The 19,111-nt window shown below is 39.3% G+C and overlaps 1 protein-coding gene across 1 annotated transcript; it reads left to right on the forward strand.

The window, feature by feature from the left end:
- The first annotated feature begins 5,315 nt into the window (after nt 1-5,315).
- LOC306842349 (deoxycytidylate deaminase-like) lies at nt 5,316-18,710 on the forward strand. Its single transcript, XM_079372540.1, has 6 exons — nt 5,316-5,391; nt 14,205-14,289; nt 14,760-14,892; nt 16,248-16,358; nt 16,790-16,886; nt 17,749-18,710. The coding sequence occupies exons 1-6, from the start codon at nt 5,366-5,368 to the stop codon at nt 17,855-17,857; spliced, it is 561 nt and encodes a 186-aa protein (XP_079228666.1). The 5' UTR covers nt 5,316-5,365; the 3' UTR covers nt 17,858-18,710.
- The last annotated feature ends 401 nt before the right edge of the window (nt 18,711-19,111 follow it).

A 19,111-nucleotide genomic window follows, 5' to 3' on the forward strand; every position in this document is an offset into this window, starting at 1 on the left:
TTTGGTGTCTTGTTTTTATTTATTTATTTATTGTTCTTTTCTCTTCTTTACTTTTCATATACTTTTATGGTTTGTCCTCCACTTGGTGTTTTATTCTTGTTATTGCAACAAGTTTTGATATCCAATAAATATCTTTAAAAACAATAAAATGACCCATGACTTTATCACATCCGGCCCTTTGTATGACCAAGTTCACCTCTTGAATGTAGTTCAGGGCTGAATTCAACACCGGCACTTCTCCTTCACTCACCTTGAAATCTCCTCTCAGAACTTTAGAAGAAAGATATCGACATCATTGTCTTAATTATCCTAAGAGGTTTTTTTTGGGGTTTTTTTAAACACATTTAATAAAAAATGTATTTTAATTAAATGTATGTTTGGTGTTTTATGATGATAAACTTGGTAATAAAATGGAAAATTGCTAATGTTTCTTACTTACTTACCACAGCCTTCACACATAGGCCATGCGCAATCAGGCTCTTTGAATATACAATTTAATGAAAAAAAACATTTGACAATTACTTTGATGAACTTTGGTTTACACAGGAATAATATGAGATGCTAAGCAGGGCAATGAGAGCGCATGCTATTAGACGAGCCCGTCAGAAAGGTTTCCTACTGTCAGTGCAAAATTTGCACATTTTGAGCTACTGCTGCAGTTTGTCAACATTTGAGGGGCCCTTACTGGCCTGAGGCCCCAAGCAGTTGCCTGCCTTGACCGTTGACAAACAGCGCCTCTGGCCAGAGGTTCAATAGCTGATAAATAGAATAAAGCAAGATTAAAAATGTATACAAAATGTCCGTTATGACTCCTGTCTACTCACACACTCTCTTAGCGCCGTGTCTGAAAGGTAAATAAAGGTCAAAGATCTGAAATAAAAAAACATAGAGTGAAAAGTGACGGAGCAGTGTCTGTCGTAGAGCGGCTGCTGTGAACAGACTGTTGTCATAGAGACAGGATGGATGTGCGTCGCTTTTCAGCGCACAAACGCTTCATGCAAACACTCCCGACAGACCGTCAGAACTTTCCTGTTCAGAAAGAGCGCCAAGTGGAGGGGCATTTAGAGGAGCCGGGCGTGGTCAGGTCTTCTCTTCTTGTTGAACAAGTTTGAGGTGAGGTAGTCTGAGGGGGTCCACTCAACACCTGCCTCCTCATCCTGTCATCTTCATGATTTCATCCCTCCTTCTGTCCACCTGCCTCTTTTACTCGACCCCTTCATATTTCAACCTTTCAACTTGTTTGTCTGTTTTTTGTAGCCCAGAGTCCGATGTCCTGCTCAGAGTAAGGAGGGAAGGCCCGATGGCAGAGGAGATGTTCAGCCCACTCTAATCGTAAGTGGAGTGTAGAAGGTTGCGTTCTTTAATCGGGGACAGGTGATCTGTTCGACTTCTTCATCTGTGAGCTACATTCATTTTTCTTCACTTGAATGCCTTTTGTTTTTGTTTTTCAGGTGTCTGATCAGCCGCTCGTAGTGAATCACACAGAATATCAATCCACCTTTCATGCAGAAACGTTCTCCGGTTCTCCTGGAGACGGGCTCACTGAGGAGGAGGAGGAAGAAGAGGAGGAGGAGGAGGAGGAGGACGAACACCTTCAGGTGAGTCTCTGAATCAGATAAATGTCGTGACGGCCTGATGAAGTTTTCTCTCTGTGAAGAAAACGATTCATAACATCAGTCTCTGTAAAAACAGCGACATCTGGTGGCTGCACAGCAGTTCAACACCACTGGAATAAAGTCTGTAAAAAGTGCTTCCTGATTAGACTTGACTTACTCTACAAGAGGAAAAACATCTTCAAGCTTTTGTCTCTTCTGCCCACCTCTCGTGTTTAGATTAAAGAATCTTAAACTATTGGGTTCCAAATAGATTTGAATAAAACAAGATATTTTGAAGAAGATATTTTAATCTACTGACTGAAATCATAAAATGGCCTTTCTATGCTCTGTAGAAGTGCTGCCTTCTCTGTCAACTATCCATAGAGACTGTTCCCTCACACGGCTGCAAACATACAGGTGTTACAGAGCTGAAAAATGAATCTATCCTCTTTAATAAAGCCCCAGCATTTCCCTGCTCTCACCCAATGACAACTGAGAGCCCCCCTGAGAATTTTTTTCACATCAACATTTGACATGTTATCAGTGAAGTATGGGGCCTCGATGTTTTTCATATGAGCACATTCTGTTTTTAATGACACAACGTTAAATCAGTCTGCTCTGTGTCTCAGTCTCACTCAGAGCTCGAGGGACGACTCTCAGCTCTGGAGGCCCAGCTACAGAGTCTGCAGCCTGGACTGGACCGGATCAGGGTCCTGGAGAGACGCCTGGAAGATCTGGAGAGGCGGAGCCACACAGACCAGGTTGAACACACACTCGTTCCCTCATCAGTCATTCCCTTCATGGATCAGACGGCAGAGGAAATGATGAGTGTGAAACGTTTGTCACAGAGCGGAGGTGAGGTGGTGATGGTCTCCAGAGAGAGCTGGGAGAACCTGATGAGCAGAGTCGTTCTTCTGGAAACTCAAGCAGAACGTAGAGACACACAGGTACCCCCCCCCCCCCCCCCCTTCCTGTGGCTCTTGATTCGTACGGACTGTCAAGATAATAATCAAGGGGAGAGCAACAGTTTCTGTCAGGACAGAAAATCTATAAAAACTTTTTTCCACACACATAAATGTTAGCTTGCTGTAAAGAACAGGAAACATACAGAAGTATAAAGGTAACAGGTAAAATGGTGATATTTAAGAAGGAGTTGATTCTACATCTTTCCCCCGTTTGTCTTAATAAAAAAAAAAAGCGTCTGAAACACAAAAGGAAGTGAGTACATATATAAGACATGCGGGTGTGAGACGTGTGAGCATGATTTGTGCAGAACATGCCTCTTCCCAGAGTTGATCATGAGATGACACACGGGGTCGTGGATGTTTCTGTCTCAGTGGCAGGTCGAGGCCTTAGCGGCCTGTTGGCCTGTGTGGACCTGCACGTCTCCGTTTCTCTCAGCACATTTTAGGGTTTAACTCGTGCTAGTTACTTTTATTGCTCAAGTCAACAGAAAGTCATCAGACTGGTCAACACCCTGCACACATGCAGAAGCCATACAGTCTGAAAATGTAACTACACTGATGTGTGTCACAACAAAAGGCCATTTCTGCTCTCAATAAGACAAACCTGAAAGTGAAAAACACGAACCCAGCTATAAACGCAGATTCTATGTAGAAATATCAAATGTTGAAAATGAACTGAGGTCTATTGTAACACTGTTCCACTTCTCAGACTTTTCTGTGTTTCTGTCTCTCAGCTCAAAGTCCCACCGCCGTGTCCAACCTCGTCCAACATGTCTGATGCCTCAAAGGTGAGCTGATCACTCCAACTGTCCAATCATATCAGGGCATCCTGTTCAGTCTATTTTATTACATCCTGTCCAATCAACATCAGGCACATGTGGCAGTAAGTTTGCTCCATAATGATCAAATATGATTCCATGTTTGTTCAAGCTCCTGATTTAGTCTGAAGAAGAAAAAAAAAAGCAGACGGTACAAATGTTTTTATAATTAAAACAAACTTGTTTTTCTGTGACACACACACAGCGGTGTTTGACTAACCATGTGACTGATTTATGCAACCAACACTTAAAGGAATACTTCACCCATTTGCATGAAGCTGTATATCATTAGGAACATGGTAGTAGTGTTGAATGGTCGTGAATCCAACCCTCATTTTGCCCTGAGACGAGAAAAATGTTTTTCTTTGCCTGGAAGTTTTCTTCATGTGATTCAATATGACGCTTTTTGCATCACATCACATCATGTTTTTAATGATACACAGCTTCGTGTAAATGGGTGAAGTATCCCTTTAAGAAAGGAAGCTTGTTATCTTTAAGCGTGAAACACATTTTATTATCCAGCAGTAGAACTTGTATTTAGTCCACATTGAAAATGATTAGTTTGGGAGTTCTATGCATGTTTTTCCAAACTTTTTTGCCTGTTATTTTTTCCAGGAGGATCTGAAGGAGAGGCTGGAGAGGATCACTAACATGTGCGTTCTTTGTCTTAGTTTTATCTTAGTCTTCATATTTATCTCTGAGTTATTTCTTTCCAACCCCTGGATGAGGAGAAAATCTAAACTTTTTATGAAAATAAAAATAAATCATGATTTCACTCAAAACAGGTTCGTAAAGTTGTCCATACAGTTTGTTACACAGCTTTATAATTGTGTGTGTGTGTGTGTGTGTGTGTGTGTGTGTGTGTGTGTGTGTGTGTGTGTGTGTGTGTGTGTGTGTGTGTGTGTGTGTGTGTGTGTGTGTGTGTGTTAGGATGAAGAGCACCTCCAGTCTGCTGAAGAACTCTGACTCATCAACAACAGCCTGCAAATAATTTCACATCAATGTTTTTTCTTGGTTTAGATAAATATGATCTAATGTCATAACTTAAAAATACTTTAATGTTGATTTCATATTAAAAATGTATTTTAATTAAATATATCCATCTGCTTGTGTTGGTGGTTTATGATTATAAACTTGGTAATAAACTGGACAATAAATAAAAGTGAGAAGTGAAAAACATTTACAGTAAAAAGAAGAACGTTCAGTCCTATAACATGCCAGGATGTCTGTATGATTTATTTCTGATTGTTTTCAATCAATAAAAAAACAATTCAATCTGTGTTCCATTTCTGAGAAATGATTGTCATATTGAAGCAGTAACATGTCCAAAATGCTGCAGATGACAATGTTACCAAGTCTGCTTATTATAAGTAACTTTGGGCTTGTTTTTCTGTAAAGTTGCTCGCATTGTTTTCTAAAGTGTCGTTGATTATTTCGGCTTACTTTGCCCCCTTTATAAACTACTGATTGTCTCCCAGCTCTCCACAAGGATGTCAAATACGAACATGATAGTTGGTTAGTCCTTTTTTTGAATCTGTCCACAATCAGGTTTCCGTGGTTACCACACATTTCCGACTTTCCCACACGCGAACACACCACACACCACACGCACTCAAGCAACTGACTTACATTCTCACATTTATTCTTCTATACATCTGGGACACCTGTCCAAAATAAAGGCAGGATCATTTAATAGACTGAAGTTAATAAAAGCCTGGCAGTATAACTAAATATTAGAAATGGTTTCGATTTCTTTTACGTTACCATTTTAATAACGGTGTTGCAAAAACTGAACAAAGCATTTCTGTGCGGCCGCACGTGGCTGAATTACTGTAAATTAGCTCATACCATCCGTCTCCGCCCACTGCCCACCTCATCTGCAGGACTTTTATATAGAAGAGACAGTGCTGAGTGTCTGACTCAGCACATCACAAGAGAAGCAGGAACAACATCGATCATCAACATCTTTGATTTGATCTTGAAAAGGATGGCCGGGAACGAGCAGCAGAACGGGTAAAAACTTATTCTTATATAAAAAGTATTCTGTCAATTAATCAATGGAAACTTTATTACAGACTCAGAGTCCAGATAAGACAATACAGAAGACAAAATACATTACAACATCTATGTTGAAAACTCTGTGAGTCCTGACAGTAAACCTGTGAGCTTTCTGAATAACAAGCACCAACATTTACAGAGAACTGATTCATCTTTTTTGTTGTACAATGATGTGTATTCATTTTAGTAGCCGACTAATAATGACAGTTAATGACAAATGATAGTGGTGTTTTTTTTTTTTTTGCATGATTTGCTTATCAAACTGACGGCCAACAGATTGAACGTAAAAGACCAGTGCAAAGATGCAACGTAGTGTTAAGAGGCTGCATCAATCAAGTTATCATTTTTTGCAGCAAGTCAGGCAAAGAGGAGGAAAGGTGAGAAGTGTAATAAGCTAAGAGAATGAGAAACATAGTGAACGAGAATACAGATTAAACAGATAGGGCTCTTCCTTCTTTCAAAGGTCAGATCTCCATCAAACAAAGTAACACTCAATACTGACTTAATCTCACCTTGGCACACAGCCAAGGGGATACTGCCTTTGGTATGTGATTTTGGCATGTCCCACACACTGCTCTGCTAACTACAGTGTGTGTGATAAGTGGTTAAAGGATACGAAATGAAAAAAAAATTACATGGCTATATTGACCACAATTAGTTATTTAATAGAACAAGTAATTTTGATCATGTATATTCTATTTTCATAACCACACTGAACATTTTGCATGTGTCACTAAAATTGCTGTCCACCCTGTCATATTGGGGTAACTGCCCCTTTAAGAAGCCCACTGATGTTTTCATTGACACCATGACAAGCATTTTGTCTTTCTTCAATGGAGGCTGAAGCAGTGGCTAGTTAAAGATTAAGTATTTACACTTATTTTTCATATTTTTTTTATCAAAATATCATATTATTATTAGCTGTCAAGCTTAACATGTCCACTCTGTCATAGTGAAATATCAATTGATATGAAAACCTATCAGAACGTTGAAATATGTGTAAAACAGTACATGGTCAGTTTGCTAACTGTAGCATATTGCTACGTGAAGGTCACCCTGTGTTCATTAAATGCTAACATTATCCAAAAATGTCCACCCTGTCATTGTCCACCCTGTCAGCAAGCCTTCCATGACAGGGTGGACATGCACATAGTTTAGGCCACATGCTGATATGTTACACATATTACAACAGCTATTACACACATTTTATAGCAGTAAATAGTAAGAATGGACAGTATGATTTAATGACAAGGCAAGCCTAGTTTACCAGGACTGCCAATTAAAGTTTGAATCGTCTTTTTCAAGGAATGAGATCGAAAGGAGCCGAGAATGCTAGGAGATATAGGGAACATCGTGACGCTAACCCAGAAAGAAGAGGAGAGTATCTTGAGAAAAAAGGGAGAAATGGAAAAAAGACAGAGAGACTGGAAAGAAGAAGGGCATCAATGACCTGAGTGAGAGAGAAAAGAGGGCACAAAGAAAGAAATGGAGAGAGGCGAGAAGTAAAGCCAGAGCTAGAAACAGGGTCAGTGCTTCACGACAGTCAGACACACCACCCAACTCCCCTGCTGAAACTCCTGAAAATCAGCGTGAGCCAGGGCCCTCCAGGTTAGAAAGTTTAGATTTATTTGAAGGTCAATTGACAGCTGATTATGCCGTACTCAGGATCACTATATTTAGATTTTAACCTTTGTGGGATTTTTTGGGGGGATTTGTTAAAGTATAAATTTTTGGAAAAGTTATGGTATAAGGAGTAAGAAAATCAATGTTTGCATTTTTTTTTTAAATGGCCGCTGTTAAACTGTAATTTCTAATATCTCAGCTTCTGAATAAGCTGGAATGTGGATTTTATTCAACAGCTGAGATATTGGAAATTACAGTTTCATGGCGGCCATTTAAAAAAAAAAAAGAAAAGACCAGGGCAAATGCAAACATTAATTTTCTGACTCCTTATACCATAATCTTTCCAAAAATGTATACACATGAGGACAAATTATTAGCCCCCCTATGAAAATGTCATTTATTTTCCCAAGTGCTAATAAATAGAGCAAAGAATTTTTAACACAGGTTTTTCAAACATCCAAGTTTTAATTTGGGCGCTTACATTATTTTACTTTGCACACAGAAATGAAATTATTTCAGAGAAACCAAAAACTACCAGGGTCAAAATTATTAGCCCCCCTGATGTTAATAGTCAATTGTGTATCCTTTTTGCTGGATAACAGCCTGCAGTCGTTTGTTGTAGTTTTCAACAAGTCTCTGACACGTCTCCTGAGCAATCCCAGCCCATTCTTCTTTGGCAAATCTTTCAAGCTCCTCCAGATTTGATGGCCTTCTGCCATGGACCTTGGTCTTCAGTTCACCCCACAGATTTTCAATGGGATTCAAGTCAGGGCTTTGTGCAGGCCAGTCAATAATGTTCACTTTGGTCTTCTGGAGGTAGTTCTTCACAATGAGCGACGTATGCTTTGGGTCGTTGTCGTGTTGGAAGACAAAGCGACGACCCAGACCCTGTTTTGCTGCTGACTGCTTGAGGTTTTCTTTCAAAATCTTCACATATCCTTCTTTCTTCATGATTCCTTCCACTTTTACGAGATTCCCAGTTCCAGACGCACTGAAACATCCCCACAGCATAATACTCCCACCACCGTGTTTCACTGTTGGGACGGTGTTCTTTGGGTTATACGCCTCTCCCTTCTTTCTCCAAACATAGGCAATGTCTCTATGGCTAAAGAGCTCTAGTTTTGTCTCATCTGACCAAAGGACATGCTTCCAGTATGCATAATCTTTCTCCAGGTTGTCCTTAGCATACTTCAGTCTGGCTTGAAGGTGTCTCTTCTGCAGAGGTGGAGTTTTTCTTGGTCTGCAACCTCGCAGTCCATTCCTGTGCAGAGCTCTAGTGACTGTCTTCTTTGAGAATACAATTCCTGAGCTGGCTAAGTCGTTCTCTAGTGTCTTGGCAGTTGTTCTGGGGTCTTTAGACACATCTCTCACTAGTTTCCTCTCCAGAGTCTTTGAAATCTTTCGCTTCCTACCTCTGCCAGGCTTGTTCTGTACTGTGTTGGTCTCTTTGAATTTCTTGAGGATACCTCTCACTCCAGTTCTTGACACTTGGAATCGCTGTGATGACTTTGAATATCCTTCTCCTGCTTTGTGTGCATCAACAATTCATTTTCTCAGGTCCAAACTGATTTCTTTTGTTTTTGCCATGATGCTTTCTCAAGTGACAGCTCAAACCCAACTGACCTTTTTATACTGTATGTAAATTGGGAGATAATACTCAATTTTAACTTGATTTTACAAGTTTTGAGCATTACAAAGGTAATGCACATTATTAAACAACAGTGTTTTGTTCTATGGCTCATTTAAAAGGTCTGTTCTTAAGGGGGCTAATAATTTTGACCCAGGTAGTTTTTGGTTTTTGTGACATAATTTCATTTCTGTATGCAAAGTAAAATAATGTAAGCATCCAAAATAAAACTAAGATGTTTAAAAAGGCTGTGTTAAAAATTCTTTGCTCTATTTAATAGCATTTGGGAAATACTTTAAAAAAAATACATTTTCATGGGGGGGGCTAATAATTTCGTCCTCATGTGTAGTTTAACAATTCCCCCCCAAAATCCCACAAAATGATATAGTGAACCTGACTATCATATTGATAATTAACTTGCTAAAATCTTCTTCAAGATGATGTTAGTCGCATGGCACACTATTCCCCATTGTTCGTCTCATTTATGAGGCCATTCATTGACATTTGTCAACATGTCCACCCTGTCATGCCCAGGGTCCACCCTATTATCTTCATGTTCTATGAAAATAAACAAATTATTTTCACAAGTAGCAGTGTCTTTTGTGTGATGCCTTTATAATCAAATGAGTGCCAAATAGTATTGTTTAATAGTTTGACCAGATGTCTTTGTTGTTAGATTTTATTTAGAAAATAAAGTGCAACTCTTACAGATGTTATAAAGAAACAAATAGTTTGCCATAATTTCATTCTTATCCAAATACTTTTCCTAATAACTAAAAGATATGGTTGAGAAAGTGACTAAATACCTTTCTGAAAATGTACATTTTATAATCACTATTGTTGGGTCCAGCCAGGATGGCAAAGTTCAGGCTGTGTATGTTTGGAGAACTACGACAAAAGACTCTTTATCCCAGCATGCCTTGCAGGTACTCCCAGAATGCCTTGCCACACCTAACATATAGGTGTGAAGTCTGGGAGAAAACGGTTCCAAGTGAGGCTTAGCTAGGTCTGGGCAGTTAGATATAGAGAGTGTGTTTAATAACTGAGTTATTATAGTGAAACGGTGATAATATTTGCTTGGTGTTTGACCGCTGTGTCTTAGATTTTACCAGAGTAAAATCTCTTTTGTTCTCCTTATTTGTGCCGCTGTGTCCCGTGTGTTTCTCTGTGAGCTCCCGCGTCATAACCGGGTAATAGACTCACTATCAGAAAGACTAGTGTGAACGCCGTCTGATACAAATCCGGCCACTAGCTTCTGGTACATGACGTAAACTGTGCTCTGAGTTGTGGTGAGCTCCAGTCCGAGATTGAGCTGTCGAGGTGCGTTGTTTTCTCTCGCTCTCTCGCCTTTACACACACACCTTTCGGTAGACGCACACACATAGAGATCTGTGGCTTTCCAGACGCTGCTGAAACGTAGATCACGTCCTGTGTCCGCCATCACGTGACCACGCGTGGTCACGGCCATTTTGTCTGTCTCTGTCTGTCTGTCCCCCCCCCCCTCTCTCTCTCTCTCTCTCTCTCTCTCTCACTCACTCTCACACACACACACACACGTGCCACGCTTGTTTGTTTTGTTTGTTAATTGTAGTTTGGCTTATGATGGTTATTTGTTTGATTGGGTTTCATTGATTTACTTGATGTTGCTTTGTTAAATAAATTCTATTATATCTTAAAAAGTCGTTGTTTGTGATCACTGTGAATTTGCTTTGTGACTTAGGCTGGGTGAAAGGGCTTTGTGTTCGGATTTCACACCTTCAATTAAATACAGATTATTAATTATTAATGATATTGGTATTTAATAAAATAATTTGAGACTGATATTGGTAATCTTTTGGTTGTTCCCTGTTTACAGGGTGGTGCCCCGAGGTTTATTAAACGCAGTTTAATAACAATTATTGATTTAGATTAATAATTAAATAAACGTAATTATTATTTTGACAACCAAATTTTACGTCATAAAACCCAACATAACCGTTGGTCAGATATTCGCTCCTGAAAATCCCCAACACTATGTTATTACAATGTATTTACTCTGCTTTGAAATTGTCCATGACAGGGTGGACATATCTTGCGGTTTGCATGTAAATTGTCCGCTTGTAATTAATTTATAAAAAGTGTGGGAGCTTGACCAATGTGCATTTCTAACAGCATAACATATACTTAAAGAGCATATTGCAGGTTAAAGACAAAACTTAACTAATCATAGGAAAATACGTTAACAATACTGTTTTTAAAGAAATTCTGAAATTAATAACCCACAGGGTCTCCTGGAGACGTTTTAGTACGTTTTCGCACGTCTTTGCTTTTTACTTCCGCATTCGGCTGTGACGTAACATAAGGGAGTCCCGCTGAATCCCCGTCTGTTTAACATAGAAAATCATGGATCCGAGTGTCACTCCCGTCAATAAAGAGGAAGAAGACATGTATTCCTTTACATATAATGGTCCACTGGTTTATTATTCTGAACCTGTTAAATGTGATAGAGAGCAGAAACAGGCAGGATTAAAGGAATAACGGCCTCAGGAGAGAAGTGAAGCTGTGGTGTGAGGAGAGACCCGGAGCAGGCGTCCTGCTGAGTGACAGGTGTCAGCTCGCCATATATGGGCGAGTGCTGTGTTCACATCAGCATATGTAAAGTTTGTAATCACATTCAATCAATTAAAAAACTATTTGTAGAAGGTGCAAGTGACGATCATTCACCTTTACATTGTATGGGAGCTGCTTGTAAAAACGGCAAATCTGTACAACGTATTACGGTGCCGCGCTGTGCGCGCGCGAGAGAGAGAGCGAGAGAGAGAGAGAGAGAGAGAGAGAGAGAGACAGACAGACAGACATAGAACCCGATTACACGGCCTGTGCAAATGCAGCACCATGTCTTAATTGTTTATTCCTCATGCAGCCCAGTGCTCACGTTGTTATAGAAAATACAGTGTATGGTGCAGGATCACGGCGCACGTAATCCACACAAACATGCACAACAGCGCACACACTCCACAGTTTAATGCGTGCACATATATTAGGCTACTACAAAAAGTTTAAAGTTTTAATTGGATAGAGGACCGACGTAAAGCTTGTGTTTCTGTTTGTTTCCAAACCGCGCGTTCCGTCTTTTCCCACTGCGCACACACAAACACACACACACACACACACACACACACACACACACACTCCACAGTTTAATGCGTGCACATATATTAGGCTACTACAAAAAGTTTAAAGTTTTAATGGGATAAAGGACCGACAGAAGTAAAGGTTGTGTTTCGTTTCGTTTCCAAACTGCGCGTTCCGTCTTTCCCCACTGCGCACACACACACACACACACACACACACACACACACACGCGCGCTCTCTTGTAACAGAGTTGGATTTATAATAAATAGTATGACTACATATATTAAAACAGACTGTCCGGTGTCTATTACGCTCACACTAGAGAATATAACAGAGGATTCCAGCAGATCAAATCATTAAACGCTTTCTGTCTGCGTATATAATATTTGATGTTAAACAGCCAGAGATTTAAATCATTAATAAGGAAACGCTTTTGTGTCTGATGCCGAAATATTCAATGTGTCTGTTCGATCGTTTCTGAGGTTGTGGGAATAATTCACCAAAAAACACTTTGAATAATCAGCCACTTACACTGTGCACCTGAATGTGCACCGCGCAAATTACAAACTATTGCAGGGAGGCATCCTGTCTATTCTCACTCACTACCACGTATCATCACACCTCTTTAATCATGTTTTAGCCTGTTTTTTGTGCTTTAATTCTTTTGTGCTGCCTTCTAAATGTTTGTTTGTAAAGTGTTTCATGCTCTCCGTGCAAGACAAGTTCCCCCAGGGGCAATAAAGGCTTCATTCATTCATTCATACACAGACGCATGAAGCCGATCAAAGCAGAGTCAGAGAACGGGAGTCCCTTATGTTACGTCATATGACGCGTTGTTGAAAAAAAAAGCACGTTCTAAACGGCTATGCTAAAACAGCCACTTTCTCCTCTAAATTAGAGCACTTATGTGTTGTAGAACATATTAAAAAAATAACCTACTTATTTTACAGCCATTAACAGACTATATAAAATATTAATTACATTTTTTTTTTAACCTGCAATATGCTCTTTAATGCAATGAATATGAAGTTCAATGGGAAATCTCAGCTTTTTGTGGGGGAAATGGGGAGGTCTCAAAGGCACCTTTTGGTGATATTGACTCTAATACAAAACGACCATTAAGGACTATTTTGTACATGTTTATCAGCAATATTTTCAATACCACAAAAAAATACTGTTTTCCACTAAATATAAGGGTAACAGAGTGGACATGTTATGCTTTACCACATCTATAAACAATTCTAAAACATTGAAAAAAAGGTTGACAAAAGAGTGATACTCACTGGGCTTCTTGTTGATGTTTCCCTCCAAAAATGTATCACTTCTTGAGAGCACAGCCTAAGAGCTCTGTTACCATGGGAACATTTAGGGGGCGTGTCCAAAGGGACTCACCAGAGTAACAGGGTGGACAGTCAATTCAGGGACACAATGTCTTTTAATGATTTTATGCATTAAAATTATATAAATGACAAAAACTATTATATGATGAGCAACATTTAAAAAAAGACTATATACCAATAAAAAGAAATCTGGATTTTTAAAAAATATTTATGGCATATTTATACAATTTTAGTTGCGTAAACATGACTGGGGACATGGCATTTTAACCTGCCCTTCACTAAAATTAGAACATTTAATTTAAAACAATCAATTCTGAGGATATATCTTTTTTTCTATGGTAGAGTAAGATTTATACTTGAAGAAAAACGTTTCAAAAAGAGTATTGACCCAGTTGTAAACAAAATACACCATAATATGTCATGGGGACTCAAATGTCACCGAATGCTAGGAATGACTGAGCCAATAGAGATGCTAAACTGTGACCTACTGTAAATGTAGCCGAGGCTGAATGAAATGACATGAAATGAATCAGAATGTTTAAGGCCATGTTCAGTCACAGTATGAATTATCTCTCAATAATATTGTTTGGATGTTTGGATGTACAAGTAATAATTTGACTAAACATGGCATTAAAATATTAGGTTACATAATATTAATCATGACTCAGTAGCATACTTAAGGTGCATTCTGGTTCCCTTATTTGCATGGAGTTTTCTCCAATTTGTCTCCTCCACTTGCGTCTTCGTCCCGCCCACCAGAGATGCACGGAAGAAATGAAGCCGAGGAGAGAGGACCGAGGAAATCAGCTTTAAGACACATGAGATGTCGTTTCCTTGACAGCGTCACATGACGCGACATCAGCTGATCACGTTCAGCTGCCTGTTGAGAGATGTGTTCGACTTTTGACTGGAGGTTTTACTGGAAATGATGAACAATTAGGATTCTTCTCATGAGATGATTCTTATGTTGTCACAAATCATTGTCTGATATGTAGACAAGCTGAATTAAAAGGTCATGATTCATGTCCTCTTGTATTTCATTCTTCTGTTTTGTTGACCTGAAGGAGAGAAGACTACCTGAGGGATGAGGATTACTTCATGGCTATGGCTGTACTGTCTGCACAGAGGAGTAGAGACCCCAATACTCAGGTGTGTGTGTGTGTGTGTGTGTGTGTGTGTGTGTGTGTGTGAGTGAGAGAGAGAGAGTTATCCCCTGGGGACAAATAAAGTGTTTTACAGAGTGCATCGTCCTCTTTCACTTCTATACTTTCCCACCACATAGATTACACCTGGACGGACCACCAAGCTTCATTTACTGGTCATGTTTGTGATTTTAAAACATCTGTATATGATCGCCATAAAGATCCTATATAGATATAAAAAAAGAAAAAAACAGTTACCCCTCGCTTTATACTCCTCATTAAAGTAGAGTGATAAAGTTTTATTAACTCCTATTTGTGGAGCAAAAATGGAATCATTGCCCAAAAAATGTATATATTATGGTATTGTGATGAAAGGGAGATTTTCAGCCCTGTGTAGTGTGTAGTCTTATACACACTACATACCTACAGAAGGTGTGTGTAACACCTGTAAGAGTAACACCTGAGTTGTGTGTGCAGGTGGGCGCCTGCATTGTGAACCAGGAGAATAAGATCGTGGGGACTGGTTATAACCGGATGCCAAACGGATGTGAGAACCAGCTGCCGTGGGCTCGCGAAGCAGCCAACTGGCTGGACAATAAACATGCCTACGGTGAGATCGGATTCATTTTAATGTTTGACTGTCTGGTTTTTTTTTTTTTGGGGGGGGGGGGGGGGTTGTATTGGTTTAACACTCTGTGTCGTAGCTGGATATTGGACTTTCTGACCAACCGATCACAGACAATTCTGGTCAACAACACCTTCTCTGACCTCAGGAAATATCAGCAACAGAAATTACTCCTTAGGAAGCTCAACTCCTTTGGAGTCAGCAAGAACATCCTCCTGACTTTCTACTACTTCTTCATCGAGAGCATCATTACATTCTCCATAACCCGCTAGTTCCAGTCCACCAGCCTGCAGAACAGGAACCGTCTGTAGAGCACAGTCACAGTCTGCTTTAAGATCCTCAGACTTCCTGTAAGGACTCTGTCGACCATCTATGAGCAGCAGCAGGCAGGTTAACAGGTGGGATCATGCAGGACCCCTCAGACGCTCTCTAACCTAGCATTTGAGTGGCTCCCCTCTGGACACCGACATCGCTGTCCCTGCTGCAGGACACAGAGAAGAAGAGTAACCTTTGTCCCCAGGGCTGTCCTCCACTCCTGAATACTCACTTAATGTTAGCAGACTAGGCTACTTTATTCCATTGTTGATTCAGATAAAACAGTTTGACTCAGAAGTTAAAACTCACTTCACGAAGGAGCTCTCCCCTGTTATGATAAGCGTATGTGTTATAGTGCTTCAAAGTGATCAGCAGGTGGCAGTATAACATAAGAAGCCTATGCTAAAATCAAACAGTATATTTTAAGAAAGCTGAAACAGAGTTAAAATACTCGGGCACCTTTGGCGCACGGCTATCTACGAGAAGCATAAAGAGCATGAGTGAAAAGTCTGTTTACAAAGAATCTGCATACTGACACTTTACACTGTAATATTCACACATAATATTAGTATATTTGCTGAGCAACATTTATTGAGTCATGAGTTGATAACATGCATTCTTTTCTTTTGCATTCATGTTTTTACAGGTTTTTATCATCCAATAATTTCATTTGGTTTATGCTCCCACACAGTTCAGCCTTCTCAAACTCCCGACTGAAAAGTCTGCACTGCGTACTGAAGTGTGTAGACACAAAGGGCCTGTTTCTCTCTTTGTGATCAGGTTCAAGTGGGACAGAAAATATATGATCTTCAAAGTGTTTCTCCTAAACTGGATCTTAGTCTAACTCGCACTTTCTTCTTCAGGAGGTTTGTTCCTCTCTAAAGCTTTATTTATGATCTCTAGAGCTTCATGTGTCCTTGTTTATAATGATTTCTCAACAGGTTTAAAGTAAATCCTCTTCTGTGTGTGTGAGTGTCTGTGTGTGTGTGTTTGTGTTTGTGTGTGTGTGTGTGTGTGTGTCTCAGTGTGCCACGCAGAGCTGAACGCCATCATGAACAGTGCGGATGTGAAAGACTGCAGAGTGTACGTGTCTCTGTTTCCCTGCAACGACTGTACCAAGCTCATCATCCAGGCAGGTGTGTGTTTACAGCAAACACACACACACAAACACACACACACACACACACACACACACACACACACACAAACACACACACACACACACACGTATAGTATTTTTATATTGTCTGTAAATATGATACACACAAGTCACTTTAAATTATTACTGGTCACTTCAACCTGCACATCATTTCATATTGTCCTGTTGAGATCACCTCATTATGGATATTATTCTGTATATATATTTTTTCTTTCAAAATTTGTATTTATGTTTCTATTCTATTCACTTTTGTCTCCAAATAAGAAATGAAGCTCGGTGCTCTGAATGTAAATGTAACAGCGAGGACAGTTCTTCAGTTTGATGATCTCTTCTCTCTACCTCGAGGAAGAAGCCCGTCTCTTCTTCAAAGAATAAAATAAGAAACACTCGTGTTTCCTCTCTGTCCAGGTCTGAAGGAAGTGATTTATCTCTCTGATAAGTACCATGAGAGGAAGGAAACAATAGCCTCCAAAAAGATGCTGAGCATGGCAGGAATTAAGTTCACGTGAGTCAACTCCTCTGCTTTCTTTAAAGAAAACACTCAGATACAAAGCTACTATATTCTGTTGTTTTGTGTAAACCTCTTTTGTTCAAATAATTTCTAAACTTTCATCACCTTTGCTAACTTGTAAAGTATTGTTGTCTTCTTCCAGAAAGCTTTTTAAAAAGTCTACAAGCATCTAATGTTGTAAAATTAGGTTTTTAATGCAAAGGTTTGAATTTGTGCCATTTTTGCCTTTGACAGAATTCTGTTCAGTGTTCAGATTCTTTTACGTCTTGGGGTGCATAAAAAATTGTCAAATTAAAATCTGTTGGGAAAAAAAACATTTAATAAGTTCTTTGCTTGTCGTTGGGCACACAGACCTGCAGAGCATGAATCTGTTTACAAATCCTCATCCTGACAAATTTAGTTTAGCTTGTTTATTGTCATTCAATCTCAGTAAAATCCGTTTGTTTTGGGTTCATATGGCTGTAAGACAGGTTCCAGCAGACTTTAGTGTGACTCGTTAGATACAGTGAAACTGTCACTGAGTGGAGACACATGGACAGGAGCTCCACAGCTGAACATCGCTTTAAAATATCTTTGTATTCCAGTTTGCAGGAGGAAATGTGTTGAGGTTTTCTTTGTTGCTGTTTAAAAACCTTTTGTTTTAGATAAATAGATAATAGATAGATTTCTTTTTGCATCATGGTAAGCAACGGCTATGTGAAATAGCGTATGTGTTGTGTCTCCTGTATGTGGTCCACACCAGAGCTTTCATTCAATTGAGTTTTCAGACTTCTAATATGGGTGCAATGCATTTTTTTGCACTGTGTCTTCTCTGTTTTTCCAGGTGTGACTTTGTGTGTTCTTTGCTTCTCTGCAGGCAGTTCGTGCCCAGGGGTCCAGTGATTAATATTGATATCAATGCCATCCCACCTGCAGCTGCTAACCAAGGAGAGGAAGAGGAAGAGGAGGAAGTGGCACAATATTGAAAGGGACTTTGATGCCTCATTCCTGCAGGTCTTCTTGTCCCCTGCTTTGTCCAATGAAAATCTGAAGGACACTTTGACTTTGTCGTCTTTTGATATTTTGATTAACCAGATATTCAGGATAATTTACAGTTGGTGGTGGAGGGTCTTATTATTATTATTATTTTTTTAATTTTTAAATCATTTTGGGCTGAAGGAAACGGGGGGGCTGTTGATTTTTAATCTTTGGTGTTTCTGAATGAGATCGTCTCATGTCTTTCTGCACAGGGCACCTGACACCTGTCCTGTCTTTCTCCTTCAAACAAGTTTACAGAGTAGTAAATAAATATTTATGGGACATTAACGTTAATGCTGGAAGTTTCCAGTAAATCTTTTTATTTTGGAAACGGGTGGTTTTTAAGCTTGCTGTCAAGGTACAACAAGTGACACATTTCACCTCCAGTGAATGTGATTCTTGTTTTATTGTTTGGTTTTATGTAACTAAATGAATTAATGAACTAAATAATGACCACTCACCAGATGATTTCAGCACAGAGGTGGAAACACTTTGTCTTCCCCTTACTCCTCCTGAACATTCATCATGAAGGAGAGACGTCACAGGCCGTGAATATCCAAACTTGAACAGTCTGAACACTGGAGAGAAATATACAAAAACATTGTCAACATTTTGGTTCTGAATCAGACATGATGCCATATAATGTCCGAGGATGATTATTTTAGTTGAGGTGATATTGAAACAGATACCGTTTGATTTTTACTAGAATTGTATTGAAGTTATAAATCTCTATCATGCCGATCCTTGTTTGTAGTCTTGTGTGCAACTAAAACAATAAAATCACTTTTTTTGTCAGTGGAATTTGGTGTCTTGTTTTTATTTATTTATTTATTGTTCTTTTCTCTTCTTTACTTTTAATATACTTTTATGGTTTGTCCTCCACTTGGTGTTTTATTCTCGTTATTGTAACGAGTTTTGATATCCAATAAATATCTTTAAAAACAATAAAATGACCCGTGACTTTATCACATCCGGCCCTTTGTATGACCAAGTTCACCTCTTGAATGTAGCTCAGGGCTGAATTCAACACCGGCACTTCTCCTTCACTCACCTTGAAATCTCCTCTAAGAACTTTAGAAGAAAGATATCGACTTCATAGTCTTAATTATCCAAATACGTTTTTTGGTTGTTTTTTTTTTAGCACATTTAATTAAAAATGTATTTTAATTAAATGTATGTTTGGTGTTTTATGATTATGAACT

This window comes from Symphodus melops, assembly GCF_947650265.1.
Source record: "Symphodus melops genome assembly, chromosome: 2".
NCBI lineage: Eukaryota > Metazoa > Chordata > Actinopteri > Labriformes > Labridae > Symphodus > Symphodus melops.

Excerpts from the sequence above, each read along its gene's own strand:
- LOC306842349 (XM_079372540.1), top strand. The coding sequence starts at position 5,366 with ATGGCCGGGAACGAGCAGCAGAACGG. Across the intron at positions 14,893-16,247 it reads GGACAATAAACATGCCTACG|TGTGCCACGCAGAGCTGAAC; the intron begins GTGAGATCGGAT and ends TGTGTGTCTCAG. Across the intron at positions 16,887-17,748 it reads ATGGCAGGAATTAAGTTCAC|GCAGTTCGTGCCCAGGGGTC; the intron begins GTGAGTCAACTC and ends GCTTCTCTGCAG.